The 20,205-nt window shown below is 38.3% G+C and overlaps 2 protein-coding genes across 6 annotated transcripts in view; both read right to left on the reverse strand.

Moving 5' to 3' along the window:
- Window positions 1-18,559, reverse strand: part of LOC103713860 (P-loop containing nucleoside triphosphate hydrolases superfamily protein) — a 29,379-nt gene extending 10,820 nt beyond the window's left edge. For 4 of the 5 annotated variants that reach the window (XR_605116.6, XR_005510009.3, XM_088715508.2 and 1 more), the window contains exons 1-4: window positions 18,230-18,529; window positions 17,104-17,235; window positions 15,956-16,147; window positions 3,806-4,152 (exon numbers count right to left, since the gene is read on the reverse strand). Coding sequence is in view for 3 of the 5 variants with exons in the window: in XM_088715508.2 (XP_088571634.2) it covers window positions 3,814-4,152; window positions 15,956-16,147; window positions 17,104-17,235; window positions 18,230-18,490 (924 nt within the window). In the remaining 2 variants the exon portion in view is untranslated. Of the gene's footprint in view, window positions 1-3,805; window positions 4,153-15,955; window positions 16,148-17,103; window positions 17,236-18,229 lie in introns of all 5 variants that reach the window. The other variant, XM_008800908.6, reaches the window with a different exon arrangement.
- Window positions 7,952-9,746, reverse strand: LOC149768230 (uncharacterized). Its single transcript, XM_089929307.1, has 3 exons — window positions 9,497-9,746; window positions 9,379-9,450; window positions 7,952-9,061 (listed from the first exon to the last, which is right to left on the reverse strand). Exons 1-3 carry the CDS (start codon window positions 9,744-9,746, stop codon window positions 8,097-8,099), a joined length of 1,287 nt encoding a protein of 428 aa, XP_089785433.1. The 3' UTR covers window positions 7,952-8,096.
- Window positions 18,560-20,205: the final 1,646 nt, after the last annotated feature.

The following is a 20,205-nucleotide window of genomic DNA, read 5'->3' on the forward strand; positions in this document are numbered from 1 at the left end:
TAAGTAAAACTTCGCAAGAAAAAGAAATTGTATAGAATATAAGAGCTTTTTGAAATATAAATTTTCCATTAACCATTTGATTTTGAACAACTATTGGACTACAAATTTATGTAAATTATTTGAACTTTTTTTAGACTGGAGTTTGGATATCAACAACTTTGCTTTTGAAATTTCAGAACAAAATGATTTTAGTAAATTCTTGCTCAAGCTTCTCACTAATAAATTGATCATGTGTTCCATCTTAAAGTTATTTGTTTTTTATGGAACCTTAAATTCTTTGATTATGGTAGAAATTTACTTACTGAGCTTCATAACTCACTTCATTTATTGTACAATTTTCAAAGAGCTTTAGTGGATTTATTCAAAGAAATGGATTCAATATTTTGGAGTTTGACATTTGGATTTAACAATCATTGGAGTGATGTTGGTAACATCTCCACTTGGACTTTTGAAGGTATCATATTATGCATGACAAATCATGTTAAAGGTTCTGAGTGGATTTCTACTCCAAACATCATGGATTATATTATGTTTTTAGTCATACTTTGTTTGATATTATGGGTTTTATCAAGAATGTTAAATATTTGTGATATTTTGATCGATTTTTATTGAGGATGATTAATTTTGAATTTTAGTTTAGCTTGATGTTAGGGTCACACTTCAAGGCTCGAATAAGTTCCTCAGGGCTTGACAGCTGTGGTGCTTGAGTGCTGGGATTTACTATACAGCATTGCACTCAAATTCATCTTCATATCTCTTGATAAAATTGTTGCAAACTGAATGTAGGTTCGTCTTCGACCATCAATGACAAATGCACTCCTCCAAAGTCAAGAAGTTGAAAATGTGTTGCAAGTAAAGTAGGACCAAGGGGGCCAATCATCTTATTGCCTCATGATGGAGACACTACGTGCTGCTTTTGGATAAGCCAAAGCCTACTGCTGTGGTTACTTGCTTAATTTCCCTCTTCACAATATTTACTTCTATTCTGCATTGAACAAGAATTCAAGGCTATGATGGGGAGGGGAAAAACCTAACATAAAACAATATTCTGTTATATCACGTAAGTATATAATTAAGAAAAGTGCAAAAAAAACCTGGATAACTGTGTAATTCGGGTTAAGCAATTAAGCGCGTATGTTTTTTTTTTAAAAACAAACAAAAAACCTGAAAGCAAATTGCATTAACTAAAGTCCATGAGATCCATGTGGTAGTCCTTCCAGATCAAAAGAAATTTGCTTTCCCCAGTCCTAGATCTTGATCTACCCATCAAAATCCATTAACCTAGAATAAATACGAAGATTCGGGATGAATCAAGAAAAAAGATGCATTCTTAATGTAAGCTCTAAGTTGAAGAGCCGTCATAGGAGAGGAGAAGAGGGAATCAAGTGATCAAAGAACAAAGTTGGATGAACTCCCTCGAGCACAAACTTATCAAAGGCTAAGGGTACATTAATGCACAAACTTATCAAGGCGCAACATAAGACGCAGTGAAAAGAGGCACAAAAATATCAACATACACAAATAATAATAAGCAAGATCTGCCGTGTATCGTACCGTACCGAAAGAAACCGGTACATTCAAGTCGATACAAGCTCCATACCGCCCTGTACTTAGATGTACAAAGGTGCATACTGTCCATACTGAGGTATACCGAGATAAAAATTGAAAAAATGGATAAGAAAGCTATTTCGGTACAGAGGTATACCGTAAGGTACCATACCGAACCAACAAGTTACCGATACAATACTCGGTACCGAGATTGCAGACCTTGATAATAAGTAAATGATTCTAACACTAATAATAAATTTATCAATTTATAAACATAAATACAAACAAATGATGTATTAGCATTTAGATTCATGCATACGAAGGACATGACATGTGACATATCAAAAATTCAAATGTAATAAGATAATAAGCCACCACAAAATAACCAAAAAAGGGAATGAATTTCCTAACAGGTAGAAAGAAAGAAGAAAAATAAGGGGAAAAAGGGACTAGGTCCCTTGTTTGCTATCACACAGCAACAGCAGCTACTAAAAATAAGAAGACAAGTGACTAAGTCCCCTGTTTCACATCACATAGCAAGGACTGAATCCCTTGTTTAGAAGCATAAAGGAATGGGAGCAAGAGCACCAGTAGCAGTAGTAGCACCAACAACAGGGTAGCAAGCGAGGAGGACGACGAGGAGGAGAATAACAAAAGAAAAGAGGAAGAAGAAGATGAAGAACAAGAACAACACCAAGAAGAAGAAGGTAGCACCAACAGCAGGGTAGTAGAGGAGGAGAACATGGCACTAGTGGTAAAGGAGGGAGGAGAAGAAAGGACTTAATAGAGAATGGAAAAGTTGGTCGGAGCCTTAGATCTGTCAGAGGAGAAGAAGAAGAGCTGGTGGGAACCCTAGATCCACCAGAGGAGGAGTGTCGATTCCTCACAAAGGTGCTTTCATATCCCTAATCCACCCTCTCTTCATCTCTTTCCCCTTTGGGCAGATCATCATGATCTAGTAGCTGAAATTCAAAAATGATAAGGCACACTTTTTCCTGTGCCTGGGCTTTGGGTTTCATAAAAAAGTGCTAAAAAACATGCGTTTATAATTCCTGAAAAACTAGGCTTCAGCTGGGGCTAGGCAAAGGCACACTTCGGTGAGGCTTCACCTGCACCTTGTGCCTAGGTGTGCTGATATGCACCCTTGTTAAAATTGCTCAAGCACTAAGAGGAGGGTCCTCATGTTTGAAAAGACAAGTCAATCGGTTGCCATTAGGGATCAGAAGGTGAGGCAAGGAGCCGACTCCAATGGTCGAACTGACCCAATTTCTCACAGGGTCGGCTCAGTTCAGGCCGAACCAGGCGATTCGGGCAGGTTCGGCCATCCTTGATTATGGGTCTGTCCTACAGTATATTGATTAAAAATCATATAAGGTAGTAATAGGAAAACTATGTAGCCAACATGCAACCATAACCATCCAGCCTTGTTCCAACCATTTGAGATCAGCAATGTACATGATAACCAATTAGCAAACTTGGTATATTGGGGTAGATGTAGTGATGCACAAGACAAGCTTACGCGTGAATGCTCCATAAATTCAAGAAACAAGTTGGTATACTATATTGACCACCAAACTACATGACTTTTCAGTTCCTGAAATATAAGATATGCGAATTTTTTAAGGCTTTCTCTTGCAAAAAACCTTTAGATGGCATTTTGAACTAGAGCAGAAGAGTGACAAAAAAAATAAAGAAAAAGCTAACAAGTAACAAGAACTCTCAACTAAACATAGCCTAAATTTATGAACATATATAAAATTAAAATAAAAATGAAAATGAAAAACTTTCTCTGCAGTTAAGTTAAGTCAAGCTGGAAAAGGTGAAGGGCTCAACAATGAATGACTATAATAGGCATTATTGCAAACTACTAGCACGTGACAAATTCATACACCTTACTAGAAGGGATTTGTCAAAAAAAATTTTCAAATAAGCTACCATTTCCTTATTTTTCACACAGAACCTAGCAACTTATTTTACATTATAGACATCTTTAACCTACAAGTTTAATAAAATTTTATGCTTCTGTCTTCATGAAATAAGAGACTTCATGATTAATTGCATGGTCATACTAAAGCATCAGATGCAATGTGTCCTAAATCTGCTGTGGCAGATTAGCATGTCTACTAGGTCAACAAGGAACTAAATCTCACCCTCAATGAAGTACTAAAATATTTAAACTAGCTAGTAAATCAGAATCTGTCGTCTTGGACATATTATGTATCATAAAATGTGATAAAAGAAAACTACAAAGCAAAACCTGTTTAACTAAATCTGCACATTGCGCTGCTGGACTCTAGCCTTCTCAGCATCAATGATGGACTCTACAAGCTTCACTGCACCATCCAGCTTCCCCTCAGCATTCACAACTACATAATCAAAACTTTTCAGGTGTTTCACCTCCTCTCGAGCTGTGGTAACCCTTACAAGAAGCATTTCAGCTGTTTCTGTCCTACGGTCGATTAGCCGCTTTACAAGTGCTGCTTCACTCTCTGCAACCAGAAAAATGAACACTGCAGAATTACCAAGTATTGACTTCAGGGTAGCTGCACCTTGTATATCCACTCTCAAGACAATGTCATAACCCTTGGCCATGTAGTCACGAACCTGGAGACAATAAAAGATTCCTCTGCTGAGTTATATTATTAATAATGATTCAATAGCACAAGGAAAAATTTCATAACAGTGGTGCAAAATACAATGCATATTGCCTCATGCGCAACACATACACACATACATATAGTACCATATGCAATCATACCGCATATGGACCAAAATGGAGGTCGACTTAGCATTTCACAGACACAACGCATACATAAGCCCACATAATGCATACATGAGACCACTTCGCATTTTGAAGCTGCATATATAGACCACTCTTATAAGGGTCCATGTAGATGAAGCAAGTTCAAGCTGACGCTTAAGCTTGATATCAGGAAATGCTAAACCAACCCGAACCAAGTGGTTCGGCCCATACCGAACTGAACCAGCACCAACCCAGGATAGTTCGGCCGGGCAAGTCGGTTCAACCTATAAATTCCTCCTACCCCGTCGTGACGACCTCTTCAAAGATGTAAGACCCTCTTCATGTAGCCCCCCCCCCCCCCCCCCCAGCGTCATGGAGCTAGCAATCGAAAGGCTCTAGGCATAGGTCCTCAATATTCCCCTCTCTCCGACAGCTGTTGACCCTCCTCTCTCTCAGATAGTCCCTCTCTCTTCCTCCTTCCCCTCCTCTCCATGTCGCACTCTCCCTCCTTCTCCCTTTACCCTACTCCCTCTCCCTATTTCGGTACGTCCTGGAACAGCACGAGATAGATACATACCATACCGAACTAGTTGCCGACTAGTACAAGCCTCGGTACCAGTTCAATGAGCCTTGCTTGATCTAGGCTTTAAGTGGGCCAAATATAAGTATAAATGTGCTAAAATATTAATTATATTATAATTATTGCTATTGGGTAATAGATACTAAGTATTGAGTACCAATTTTTAGTTATTGTTATCAATATTGCTATTATCTATCCATTAAAAAACATTAGCATTATTATCTCTTTAATATACTTAATATTATATTTATTTTTAAATAATTAAAAATAGCATATGATATGCATTCATATATGCAACCTGCATATCACATACACATTACACAATCCCTTGACTGCCACATACCAAAGCCGATTTTTAAAACACTAATGCATATATTGCCATAATACATCATATGCATGATTGCATGAGTGAGATCTAAAGCACTAATGCCAAGTCATTAATGAGGTGCCTCAGTGCATATCAAAGAGTGGGCATATCTTTTGCACCAATAGCACATAAGAAACAATTGCAATGAAGAAGAAATAATAGATGCACTCATGGTGTCTTATAACAGATATCCACATTAGACACTTTGACCACATGGGCACCAGCTCTCCATATGATGCAGGACAGGCCCAGCCAAAAAACCAGAAGGGGCTCAGAATAGGCCACATTGATCTTTAGACGATATCTTGGCTTCTATCAGAAGATGTGCCATCAGAACCATTTTGATGGTATGAAAACCACCATTGGAAAGAAAGAAAGACAGTGAAGCCTTCTAGAAGACCATCAAAAGTTCAAGTCTAAGCCCAACACAGCCTCATCTGATAGAAGCCAAGGTGCTGTCGGAAGAAAAGGGGCTTCACCAGTGGTCTTCCAAGAAAGTAGAAGAAATCCCAATCAGGCTCTGAGTTAACCATGATCCGACGGGAGGATATTCACTGTCAGAACCATTCTGACAGCAATATAACTACCGTCCACTGTTCCGACGGCTATTAGATCACCATCAAAAGGTTTTTCCTTTCTAGAAGCTTTACTTCGACAAGTTTGCTTAGAGTAATGTAGTAGGATTTTATCTTTGTGCTTAACTCTTAAGGAAATCCAGTGATCCTTATCCCTTCCCAAAGCCTATAAATACCCCTTATGTACGCCCACATTTCATCAATAAATGTAGTTTGCTATCTCTTCAGTGCACGTTAACTCATATTTGCTCTCAGTTTTACCTTTTGCATGTTGAATTTTGCAAGACCTAGTGGATTATAGGGATCGGCGGTGAGGCCAATTGGTGGAGTCCTTGGTCGCCACGTGCTACGATGGTGTTAGTCGGTGGAGTCCTTGACAACAATGAAGCCCTCTTGGTAGTGAGAAACTAAGATAATAGTAATCACCTAGGTAGTTTACTTAGTTTCCCAAAGCTTGCAGATTTAAAATTTTATTTTCTGCTTTCTTACTTCTAAGTTTAGTTTAACTTATGCTCAATTATTAGATTATTGCTTAGCAAGTCTAATCTTCTAGTAGGTAGCTCTGAAGCTAACGTCAGGCCTTTCTTGCCTGCCTCGCCAATAAAAACTTCTTAATTGGTCCTAGTTTATGATATCCATTTCTTTAAGGAAAATTTCAAAGATGTGGTTTAACCATCCAATCTTGTCCAGCTATTTAGTATTAGTTTTGTGTATCCTTATTTGTGAAGCTTTACTATTCAGAATCATATCTGATTTAATTTCAAACTTTTCTACATCTTTTCCCACAACCTCTATGTTACTTTAGGTCTTCCCCTCCTTTTCTTGCATCCCTCAAGTCGCTGCATCACCTCTCCTTATCAGATGCTATCTGATCTTTGTTGCTCAAGCCCATACATCCCAATCAGTTCTCCATCACTTTGCATTAGCTTGTGGAACTACTACGTCTCTTCTAGTATTACCCATTTCTTGCTCTATGCCTCCTAGTTTTACAAAATATCCATCTTCACATTTCTAAATTTGCTGCACTCAACTTGTTTCTTAACATCGGTAATTTTGTTACACTCAACTTGTTTCTTAGACCATCCTTGTCGCCCAACATCCTAAGCCATATAACATCAAATGCTCTATTATGGCTTAACAAAATTTCTGTTAAGCTATCAATAGTACCTCAAAAGTACCTCTTCATTCATCGAATCAGATGTAGTTCTAGTACATCAATCCTCATCTATCTCTCTATTAAATTGTACAATAGATCCCAAATAACAAAAAAAGATCCTGCTTGAGTCTAAATCATATGGCTCATGTTGGGATTCCCAAAAATGTCACTAGGCTCTAAGAGGTCAACACGAGACCACAAGTGTCGGTTTTAGATAGAGGCTAGAGGCAAGGACACATATAGAGCTCGGGAGCAAGGGCTTCTAATTTACAAGGCTAGATTAATTTTCCTCGTGCCCCGGCACATCTTCACACCATATGGCAAATGTTGGGGCTAGGACTTCCTTCTAACCAATAAAAGCTACATAGACTTTCTATGTGCTTTGAACGTCCTTAACAATTCCATCGAGAACTAAAAAGCTAATTCTAGATGGAGCCATGCCTTACAACTACAACAAATTTTGGCTCCAAAACTTCTCTTATGACATCACAATATACACACACACATATATATACACATATATATACATAATATCAAGGTTCGCGGTACCGATCGTACCGACGTACCGGTCGGCTCCGGTATCGGTACGGTACCGTTGCCGAACCGAGCCGAACCGATACCATACCGATAGAGTACATTTAGCGACCCATCGTCGTTTTTTTTTTTTTTGGAGTTTTTTGGATGTTTTTATGTTTAGATTTAAGGTTAAAACTAGATGATGCAACTTATTACTTCCAAATGATTCAAATAATGAGATGAAGAACATAAAAGAATTTCAAATTAAGATACAATCAATTACATACGTTTAAATCACTCTCGAATATCTAAAATCGGGTCGAATTGCGATGCTTCTCGTCAATATCTGGATCATCAGCATAATATGGAGGCAGATCAACCCATCCCTCTAACCAAGCGGCATTGTAGTCTTGTATGCTCAATCCTCGAGGAATGCGCGTTGGATCATAAGAACTCTCGGATCTCTCGCTGAAGCTCTGGCTCTGAGAGGTGTCTTGATAAGGGGCCCATCCGAATATGCCGGCACTAAAATCCGATCCGTAAGATCCTCCGGGCTGCGCAGGATAGTAGCTACCGGAAGATGACTCTGATGCACCATATCCATAGGCTGGCTAAGGCCGCGGATAATAGGAAGACTCGGAACTTGATACATCAATGGATTCGACTCCATATGGAAGGTCATCTCCAGCTGCATCCTGGCCTCTTGAACGACCTCGAGGAGCTCTTCTTCGATATGCAATGGTATCTGACCGGCCTATATCAGACGGCCTACCGTGGTCCGTATCTTGTGTAGCATGTGTAAACTGAGACTCACCGGTGTATCGAAAACCTCCCTCCGGCTGTGTCTCATAACTAGTACCATACTGTCCTCCACTTCCTCCATGGCTAGTAGATCCATCACCACCAGAATCTTCATCGCTGCTGGTCCAAGTCTCCTCCTCGACACTCTCCATTGGGGCCCTTTCCTTTCCTTTTCTTGTTTGTTGGGATTGACGTCCTCCTGATCGAGTCGACTGGGTAGTAGAGCGTCCTCGTCCTCGTCCTCGCATGAGAGGATCATCTCTCTGAACGGGAGCATCGGACCAGTCATGCGGTGACTGGCTCCCCTCTAGCCACGTCATATCAGCTGTAGGAGTGCGTGGAATGTTGCGCTCAGCCCATTGCTGTGGATCGACCATAGCCTCGGTGGCTATGATACTGGCTGGTCGTCGAGGTGATCCCGGCTCATCAAGCTCGGGCTCCTGCTGCTGGGCCGCAAGCCAGTCGAGCATAGGATTATCATCATCATCTGTAAAAGTTCTATAGATGGGATCTGCATACTTGAGCTCCACTTCCTCTTGAATGCATTTTAGCCTCAACCGTAGATTGTAGTGCACATAAACTAAGTCGTTGAGGCGCTTTTGTGTCAAACGGTTCCTTTGTTTGCTGTGGATGAGGCCGAAGGTGGACCAGTTGCGCTCACAGCCAGTCGAGGAGACCGTTTGGGAGAGAATCCGGATAGCTATCCGCTTAAGATTTTTTGCGGATCCGCCAAAATGAATCCACCATTCAGCTGCAAAAATATTGAAGATAATTACATTTTATATATATGATGGCCTCATAGTTGAAGATAATTCAGATGCAAAAATGTCTTGCAGATTTGTATTGTACCTGGATTCATAGTTGTCTTGCTCACGACAGCTGGTCGCTGTCCAAAGCTGTGGCTACCCTCTCTAAATAATTTGGTCTGTGGAAAGAAGCTTGTTGTAGTATGTCAATAATATAAGATCTGATATATTTACATATGTTACTAAATCATAGTTACCTCTTCTATACATAACGCGGCGACTTCTGGATCAGGCTCCATCTTATAAATAACATTACGCAGAGCATGAAGAAGTTCATCATCCATACCAATTCCACTCTCGTACTGAAACCGGGGATTCAGATAGTATGCTGCACATAGATGACACCATCTTAGTATAACTATACAAATATATCAATCAGTATAATTATCAATATTATCGCTTACCTGCTAGATGCAATTCCCTACCCATTTGGGCTCCCCACCGCCGCTCAATGATGTCGATGTACTCCTGGGCATGGGCTACATCTGCCTCCATGATCTGAGCCTTTGCCTTCTCCATCATGTGATACAAAAAGCCCATCTGGGGATACCTCTCGCTATTCACGGCCCGCAGCACTTCATATAATGGTTTGATAGCCTTGACTATCGCATTGGCCCGCTGCCAGAATGACTGCCTGCTTACCAAGTCTTCCATCCTGCTTCCTTCAGTGCCGGCCTGGGCATATCTACTTTCCTGCCACTCGGGACTAACAAACAGCTGACGTAGGGCTCCTTTTTTCTCGATAAGGCTATCAAGTGCAATGTAATTCGTAGCAAACCGTGTGACTCCTGGTCTAAGAATTTCTCCCCCTGCATACCTTCTCATTAATGAAAGAACCCAAGTATGGCTATAAATATACCTGGTGATGCGTTGGGCTATCTCCACCGTATGTTGCACCCTACGGATCTTTCCAATATCCATCAGGATGAGGTCGAAGCAATGTGCAGCACATGGGGTCCAAAAAATTTGTGGTCGCCGCTCCATCAAGACCTGCCCGGCCAACTTATATTGCGGTCCGTTATCAGTGACGACCTGCACGATATTCTCCTCTCCAATCTGATCAATCACCTCCTCCATAAGTCTGAGGATGTATGAGGCGTTGTGCACCTTATCCGAAGCATCAACTGACTTGTGGAAGAAGGTCTTCATATCATAGTATGTCAGAAAATTGATGATGGCCCGCTTTGTCGGACCGGTCCAACCATCACACATCAGAGTGAGCCCATATGTGGGTCACTTGCTTTTATATGAACCAATCCAATTCTCTAGCTCTTCCTTATTGTTGTCAAGAAGCTCACCGTAGATGTCCCTCGGACCTGGAGGATCAACACCGGGACCGGCAGTCTGTATGGCAGAAATGGCAGACTTGTAGTATGTATTGTCTGCAGCATTTGCTGGAATGTGGCTGAAGTGGAACCAGGATCCAATAGCTCGCCACTTATCCTTCTTCTTCTCCTTCTTCCACATTGTGTCTACTCTTTGCTGCTTCGAATCTCTTCTGGGGAAGGCATGCGGATCTACATCATGGATTGACGCACCTGGTGGAATCCCTCCGGAAGACTTCTTTCGGCTACCAAAACCACCCAGGATAGATGCAATCCGGCTACGTCCTCTGCCCTCGCCCTCCCTGACTAATGTTGTCCTTTGAAACTCTGGATCTTGTCTGCTTCCACCAGAACCGGCGCCCGACTCAAAAAACGAGGGCCCAAATCGAGCCCGATGCCTCGCCACCTCCTCCTGCTGCCATCGATCATCCAGACTCGCCCGCATGGCAGCCTGGATCTGTGCCTCCTCCTCATCTGGACCCTCGGCCTCCTGTGACTCCATAAAGTGATAGGAAGGTGCTTCTGCAGCTTGGCGTTCCACCTCCGCTTTCTGCTTGGCAGCCCTCTCCTTGGCTGCTTTGATCTCAGCGAGGTTTTTCCTCATCAGCTGACGGATGGTCGGTGGGCACTCCGAGCATGCAGATATCTCACGAGAATTACCGGCTAAGTGCTGCTTTAATCTGGTTACTCCTCCTCCTTTGAAGCACTTGTGGCAATAATTGCACTGAAACTGGTGACGTTCACCGAGCATCTTCCCATGCTCCCAGCCAATATTACGCTCTTGGGATTGCCCTCTCCTTGATGGCTCCATTCCTACGACCACATTAATTTTTTTCAATTTTTATTTTTTTGTAATTAAAAATTAATTTTTAAATTTATTAATTAAATTATAAATTATATAAATTCTGTAAAAAAAATAGTTAATGTCATTGAATCATTGAATCATTTCCTAATTTTTGGCAATTAAATTAAATTATATATCAACAACATATAAAAATTTCAAAACGAAATGGAATCATTGAATCATTTCCTAATTTTTGGCAATTTTTGACTTAATTTTTTTAAGCAATTTAAATGAAATATTAAAAAAACAATGTAGGGAAATTTTACCTTATTTTGTTTTTGCTGGATTTTTCTTCAAGAAAAACGACGCTCTCCGACCTTTCTAATTTTTTTCATGCCTTTGTCTTTTCCTTTCTCTTCTTTTCCTCCTCCTTTCTCTTTGCCTTTCCTTCACTTAAGCTGATGCACTTGTGGCTTCAGCCTTCAGCATTCGGTTGGCTTTTATAGCCAACCGTTGGGTCACTGTGGCACTTTGAAAAGTGCCACTGTGAGCCACAGCGCGGCACTTCGAAAGTGCCGCGCGAAGTGCCGCACAAAGCGGCACTTTCGGTCGCATTGCCGCACAAAGCGGCAATTTAAACCTCCCGCTTTCAAAGTGCCGCATAAAACGGCACTTTGAAAGCTCAAAGTGCCGCACAAAACGGCACTTTCAAAGTGCCACAGTGTGGCACTTTCAAAGTGCCTGAAAGTGCCACACTGTGGCACTTTGAAAGTGCCTCTGCCAGAGGCACTTTGAACCAGCGCTGTGGCACTATCATAGTGCCACAGCGCTGGCACCTCATTGCCAGCACCGAACCGGTGCGAACCGAGCCGGTTCGCACCGGTTCGATCATGTACCGGTGCGAACCGAGCGGTTCGCACCGGTTCGAGCATGTACTTCGGTTCGCACCGGTATGGTGCTCGAAACCATCGGTTCCGACCCATATTGGGTCGGAACCGATTTACACACTGGAACCGGACCGGTTCCAGTCGGTACCGGTCCGGTTCGGGCTGAACCGACCGGTACAGGTCGGTTCAGCAGACCCTGTTATGTTATACATATATGTGCATAAATATATACATATATTACATATATATGAGGTCAAAGTATATGTCACATAGGCTGGTTATGCACTCAATCGTGTTGCTGTATAGGTTAGATTTTTTAGGATGGGAGAGGCGTGTTGGTGGGACCCAACAACCTTAGGGATTCAATTATTATTAGTTGATTCTACAATTATTTTTGGAATTTTAAAGATTCCTTCATCCAATTTACCTTGGGTCTTCTCTCCCTCTCCTACATCCTTCAACACAAACTACAGTATCTTTCCTTACTAAAGCCCTTTTTGATCTTTGTCATACATGTCCGTATCATCTTGGCCAATTCTCCATCACTTTGTCTATAATTTTTGCAACTCCAACAACTCCTCTAATATGCTAATTTTTCACTCTATTCTTCTAGTTTTACCACACATCCATTTTAACATTCTCAATTACGCTGCACTCAACCTCATCTCCTAGAGACTGTTCGCTAACATTTTGAACCATACAACATGGCAAACCTTATTGTTAGTTCTATAAAGTTTCCCTTAAACCACCAAGGTATGTGTTGATCATATAATAACCTAGAAACACCTCTCCACTTCATTCAACTAGTTTAATTTTATCACATGGCTTATATATCTCTCCATTATTTTGCATGCCATATTTCAAATAATAAAACAAACCATATTATGATATCTCTTGCCCATCGACTTGAATTAGAGCCTCATCTTCATTTCTATCTTCACTAAACTTACATGCAATATACTCTTTTTTTCTGATTAAGTCCTTGTCAACTAAAGCTTTCTTCCATAAATGCAATTTAGTGTTTAACCATGCTGAACTGGCTAGTTCGGGATGTACCGAATCAGACCGATCGGGCACTGGCACAGTTCAACCCATTAATTCGAAATGGAGAGAGAGAGAGAGGGAGGGAGGGCTTGAAAGCCCTCATCTTGTTGGCAAGAGCCGCCCCTATTTCGTTTCAAAATAGGGGATGAACCCTATTTTTTTTCAAAATTTCGAAATTAAGTCGGCAAACTGTTTATCGACCTCACTTAAGTCGGCATATAGTTTCTTAAAGTCAATAAAGATTATATGTAGTCAACAAGTATGGCTGTTTTAAATGCAAGGGCAATCCAACAAGATCCTGATTCATTCCATTTAATTTTGATCTGTTCTTAGACGTTTGGTTGGGGATAATCTGGTATAGAAAAATAAATCCTATGTCAAATTACCATGTTTGGTACAACAAGAGGATAAGAGAAATGGTAAAATAAATGGTGGGTCACATGCCTATTTTATTCGAGAGAGAAGGTAAAACAAATACCACCAGGGATAGTATTTTTTTTCCACGTTAGATTACCGAGCGGAAATAATCTGAAATTGCCGTTTCTTGACAAAAATGCCTCTACTTATATTATATTAATGTTATATTAATTATATTAATATATATTATATTAATGTATTATACTAATATATTGATTATTATATATTAATAAATTAATTTTAATATATCAGATCAAAATACTCATTTTAATAAATATATTAACTATATATTTTATTTATTACTATTATCAATATATTTGTTAATTATTTATTATAATTGATATAACAAATTACTTTATTATTGCAAATATATTAAAATAATAAGATTATTATTTATAAATAATAATATAATTAATATATGAATATATTTATTAATAAATACTAATTTTAATTATTAATAATCTAACATGGAATTTATTAAGAATTAATATATTTATTTATTAATAAATATATCTATAAAATTTCTGATTAATATATTTGCTAATATACCAAAACTATACTAAAATTAATTTGTAATAAGAAATATATTTTCTAATATATGTATAATTAATTTAAAAATATTTATTAACTTACGTAAATAAATATATTTCAGTATTTGAAATAGTTCATGTAAGTGGGTTATAAATAGTCAACAAATACACTGAACCAAAAAAAATATCGTTACTTGAATTGTTTATTCAAGTGCATTGTTGGAAATTTGACAATATTCCCATACAAGATTACATCTAACCAAATGAACTGTTAATATTTTGTATTTGTTAATATCTTTAAAAATAGAGAATTTTGTTCTATTTTTTTTCATCAAAAGTGTATCAATGTTGCTAAGGATACTGAAAATTCATATTCATGTCTAATATCATGAAGTACAAGTGATATATTTGATTCCTTGCTCGATCCATATTGTTATTAGTTACTCGTGTTTGGGTATCATATACATAACATTCCCCACAATCATGTCATATAAATTAGATTCTGGGAAAGGTTAATAAATGTATCTCCAAATAGGGTTACTTAGAAACATCTTATAGGTGCTAAGCTTCTATGTGTCGCAAAATGCCGAACACTTCAGCCTCTAAAGACTCCAAGATATATGTATTTCTATATTATATTTCACAAAATATATTGCCAATTGAAAGGTTGCACTAACACGATCTGAAAAACATGCACAACTTACAATGATTTGTTAAAAATCTAACAACTTCTTCAGATTATAGATTCTTTTTATATTTACTAGAAAGGATTTACTAGAAGAAGAAAAAAGGGAGTCTTTTTCCATGGGGAGAACATGAATGCATAAAAAAAGTAAATAATCACCATTAGAAAGCCAATTCTTAAAGACCATAATTTGTATGGGAAGTTTGTTGACTCAAAAGCACTAATACTGGCTAAAACCTACGGTATCTATATCCACTTTGATAATATTCTTTTAGTACCATTCAAAACAATATCATTAACATAGCAGCTAATTGTCACATTTCCTTTCCAAATTTACAAACTATCACATTTAAAAAAGTTAACATAGACGGCGTGCAGCATCACAATTAAAGAGTCAGGTGTACAAGAGAGTAGTGATAAAATTGAGCCAAACCAAACAAAAACTCTCAAAGGTGCATCAAGGTATTGGCAAAGCCTTATGGTCAGGTTTGCAGAGATCCTAGTTAATATTAGCGTATCTGCTTTCCTTTAGGCACGAAAGATCACAATGTTAAGATATTTCATTTTCTACACAACTGTCACATTTCTGAATAAGGTCTTTGGAGTTTGGTCCTCTTCTTCCTAATCTCCTAACATCATAAATTTCAAAATAATTTCCAACATTTTCAATATAATAACGCACAACTAGAGTAACCAATAAGTAGGGTCAGAATAACAACCACCAACACATTGAAAACACTTAAAATGCTATTGTAGTTTTCACTGCATAAAAAGATGACAGGAACAGAGTACCATACTTACAATCTGGAAATGTTCTGCTAACGAACAAAGCAATTAATTTTAATTTAGGCCAGATCTCAAACATGAGAAATGCCATAATAGAACCATGTTATATAATGTAAAAGCCTGTGAAGACAATTTGCTACCCTCCAACCCAATAGGATGAGATATTATCTTTTGAATAGGCTGACCTTGATCGGAAGAATTGACAAAGAAAGATACGTTTTCTATCCCAAATAGATATGATAATTGCAAATAGATCTAAATGATAGTAAAAGAGTATATTTGAAGTTGTATCTGACCAAGGTCTCCTTTTCTTTTCCTCCATGGTCTAGGGAGAGTAAATTCTGGCAAGCATCTTGTTGGGCAGAAGTCTACTTCCATCCAGTTTCATATAAAATAGAAGTATACCTGCTGTTTTGGTATCCCTTTGTAATCTCCATATACAAGGGCATATTCTAAAAGCTCGTTCCTTTCAACCATTGAAAGAAATTCCTCTTTTGTAACAAAATAGTAGTCCTTGCCATCAACTTCACCTGGTCGTTTTGCTCGACTGGTGGCTGTGACAACAAAGTGAATTTGTTGCCGAACTTCTAGCAGCCTCTGCAAAACAAATCATGAGCAAGCATTAAACATATCTAGCAATCTTGATTTCAGTTTCCTTGGTTAACACCTAAAGAACATGATATAATGGATAAGAAGACAATGCTGATAATTCAGCAACTAACTTGTTGGTGGAAGGAAGAAAATTTTCTTCACAGAAACATCTGATGAGACCTAAAAAGACCAGGAAAAACAACATTTCTTCCCCTTCATGATTTGCATAGGAAGGACATATTATAAAAGCAATATTTCAATGTCATAGTATTTAGAAGTTCAATTAAAATATTTGGATAACCAGAGTTGAAAGATATCATAATCAAATAAATGAGCTTTTAGTCACTGCACAATATCAGTCACATAACTTATGTCAAACAAATACCCAAATAGACTTGACAGTCAGTGCACTGACTCTACAGGGTCACCTATGTAACTATGTTTCATTTCTGAATTCAGAAATCAACAGTTACCACTTTCTACAAGACAAAAGTAAGGTTGCTACTGTTTGTTTCAGTCACAGAGTAACAAACTGTTGCATGAGCATGACTTTCTTTATGCCCATTGTTAGTTCAAGCAATTGCACTCCTTTGTGAAATCAAACATTGCATGAAATAATAATGAAAAAACAAAAACTAAAGCCTCAACAATAATTTTAGTTTCACTACACCAATTTATCTATAAGAACTATGCCTATGTTGTGCTTAATGCATAATACTTTGTACACAGCCAGTCCCAAACATGAATAAAGTGGGAGGGTTGCGGCAGATTGACGACCAGCATAAAACAATAATCACATCTTATGAATATGAATCGTAAAGAAGGAAAAAGATTTATGTAGCCAACCCCAACTAGTTTAGGATCATGGCTTATTGAGTTGAGTTGTTGCACAAGTGTATCTATAAGCATTATAGATGAATGCCCATACATAAATGCATATGTGATGGCCAGAGATATATTACCTTGATAACTGCATCCTTGCCGACACCACTTGGTCCACTGATAACAATTATTAGGGGATTAGGAGGTGGTGACAAAGGCTCCGAACTGAAAGATGAACCTATTGCTGCTTCAAGGCCCCTGTACAATTCCGCCTGCCAATAGATCCACATAAGTTTCACAACAGAAGAAAATATAAAATACTTCAAAGGTACAATAGTAAATAGTCAAGAGAGGGCAAATCTAAAGTTAGTGGAACATTCATTTAACAAATTCTCATTTTCGCCTATTAAATACCTGTCGGACCAATATGGTCAAAAAATAGAGATTATATAGATAGAAGGGTTGGATATGTTACTCAAAACATGACAAATAGATGTAACGTGTCAATCCATGACTTAAATGTTAAACTAATTTTACTCAAAACATGACAAGTATTAAGATTGTAGCTTTTATCAGTAACTACCAAAGCAGAGGATGAAGTCTTCAATGTACGCTTCCTCCTACGACGGCAACAGTTTTAACTTTCAAACTCATACACAAATCTAATAAACAAACCACATTAGCAAACTGATTTCGCATTTCTAACAGAAAACGGAAGATTATATATCTATCCCCTTCCAATGTTCAAAATTACCAATTGTTTGGCTCCTACTCCTAGCTAACGCGGCCCATGATAGAGCAATGAAGCAACAATATTCTCAAGTTCTATAGATATCGAATCTAAAATTCTTATTTTGTTTCCAACAATATCTCCTCCGAATTTCAGCTCCATGAAGGAAGCTGGACGCGAACATATAAAGATAAAACCAAAAATAACGTGAAGTTATAACTGATCCAAATGAGAGAAAAATTTGGTTCATTGGAATCAGGCGAAGTAGAGAGGAGGGGGTCCTGATTTTACTAAATAACCCAGCCCATGAGACAGCAAGTAAGCGACAATTTTTAAAATTTCTATATCTAAACCTTAGCTTGTTTTGCCTCCAACCTTATCTACTCGAAGTTTCAATTTTCATCGCAAGAAACTGGAGAAAACATACATACTACGCAAATATGATCCCAAGATAACACGAGCTACAACTGATCGAAATGAGAACAAAATTGGCCTTTTATTTGGAATCAGGCGAAGGAGATAGGAGAGGTTCTGACCTTATCCGCGTCGGGAGGGGGCAAGGGAACGAAGGGAGACCGCCTGCCGTCTCCGGTTCTGGCGGCGGAAGCCATGAGACGGGATCCGAAGCGCTTTCTTTGGATTTCCGGCCGATTCCGAGTGGAGAACCTGGGAATGGCGACTGAAATCGAGCTCCAGAGAGGAGTAGAGAGCTGGGATCTAGCGATGGAGGTGAAGACCCTTCGGAAGAGCATGGAGGGGAGAAGGGAGAGCTGAGGAAATATCACAACCCTCTCCATACTCTCGCCATTGAAGCGATCCCCCTCTTGCTCCCTTTAAACCCCTCTTTAGCCCTTGGCTTGGTTTAAGACCCAGCGACGGAGGTGAAGGTGGCGCGAGCCAAGTATCCCATTTCCTTGGGGGCGCGACTTGGGTTGAGCTAAATCCAGGCGCCACCAGCGAACCTTCTCATGGAGTAGGGTTATAAGTTTTACAAGCTTAAAATTTTAAAAATTTAAAAGTCGGATCGAAAAAATTCACCACAACCTCTAGCAGCCAGAATAGATTTTTAAACTTAGATTTAATCAGAACCTGATCATGATATAACTCGAGCCTGGCCTAATCAAGTCTAGCTCAATATGATCCAACTTGATAAATAAATATTATATATATATATATATGTCAAACAAATTATTTGCATGTTTCATACAACTATATATCTAATCATGCTAAATTATTAGTTTATATAAGGGCACCATCAAAATAGATGAATAGTTGAGGACTCCAACCCAACAAAAATTAATTCAATTAAAATATCCCAAATCTTTCCATCTAAAATTCCCATTTGACGTGATATAACTTGATTTACATAGCCCAACCAAGCTAACCTAAATTTAGCTTAAAATGAGCTTGAGTTGGGTTAAGGTTGGTTAAAGAAATTTTAGACTGTGTTCAGTTAGGAATAAAGCTGATCATGAGCCGAGCTTGGATACAGAAAATTTTAAATTTTATATAAGTCTGACCCGAAGTCCAATTAAAAATAAATAAAATTTAGACCCGAGGCCCGGCCTATAATCAGCTTTAGCTTGAAACATATACAGGTTAGTGCTAGTGTGTGCTATATGCTTGATGCACATATCAAAAAAGCAATTTGAATGGATAAGTATGATCCAAGAATCAAAGTTGTTTGAAGAATAACTCTTATTCATATTCTCCATTTTTCCTCATATATTCTTCTTATCTCATAATCATTTTAAAGAAAATATAGAAGGTGTGTTTAAATGAGGATTTTTATCTGTACAATAGGAAAATAAAGCATGGTGTCGCTTGAAAAGGATAGTTTGTCAAGAGTAAAAAAAAATCCATATAGAAAATTGCTGTCTGAATTGAATGTAGAGAGGATGCATGGGTCCCATATAGTAGAGATTATTTTTTTTACTGACGGTTACATATAATATATTTTACAAGTTCATAATCCTATCATTTTATAGCTTTTATAGAACATATTGTGATAAAGTGAACCAAGCTAACTTATTGAAAATGTCTAAAATCTTCCACTTCAATATTCAAAAAGCCAAAATGAATGCATTTTATACCACAGACGGGAATGGTAAATTACAGAGAGATAGAAGAGGAAGTAAAGGAGTGAGGGGAAATGATGGCATCTTAGCTAGGTAAGCTTTATACAATATATAATAGAATTTTCACTAATAATTATATATAAAAGATATTTTTCAGTTAGGCTACCTAGAAAAAGCTTAGAAAAAATATGTTTTGAGCCGGTAAAGTTTCAATATTTTTCATAGAGACCCTTCTTCTTCAAAAATTTACAATTGAATCCTACAAATTAATTTTCTAATGCAATGCAATACAACCATCTATCTACTCCTTAACAACATTAGCCTAGTGCTTAAAAAGTCCAAAATTCCCCAAGATTTAGTATGGTTAGTAGAGAGCCCAATTGTTAATTGGAAATTATTGTGTTGTTAGGGCAAACTTAATTTGGAAGCATCCC

The sequence above is a fragment of the Phoenix dactylifera genome, chromosome 2, assembly GCF_051530095.1.
Source record: "Phoenix dactylifera cultivar Ajwa chromosome 2, Ajwa_hap1_PhDact_Kaust_v1.1, whole genome shotgun sequence".
Lineage (NCBI taxonomy): Eukaryota > Viridiplantae > Streptophyta > Magnoliopsida > Arecales > Arecaceae > Phoenix > Phoenix dactylifera.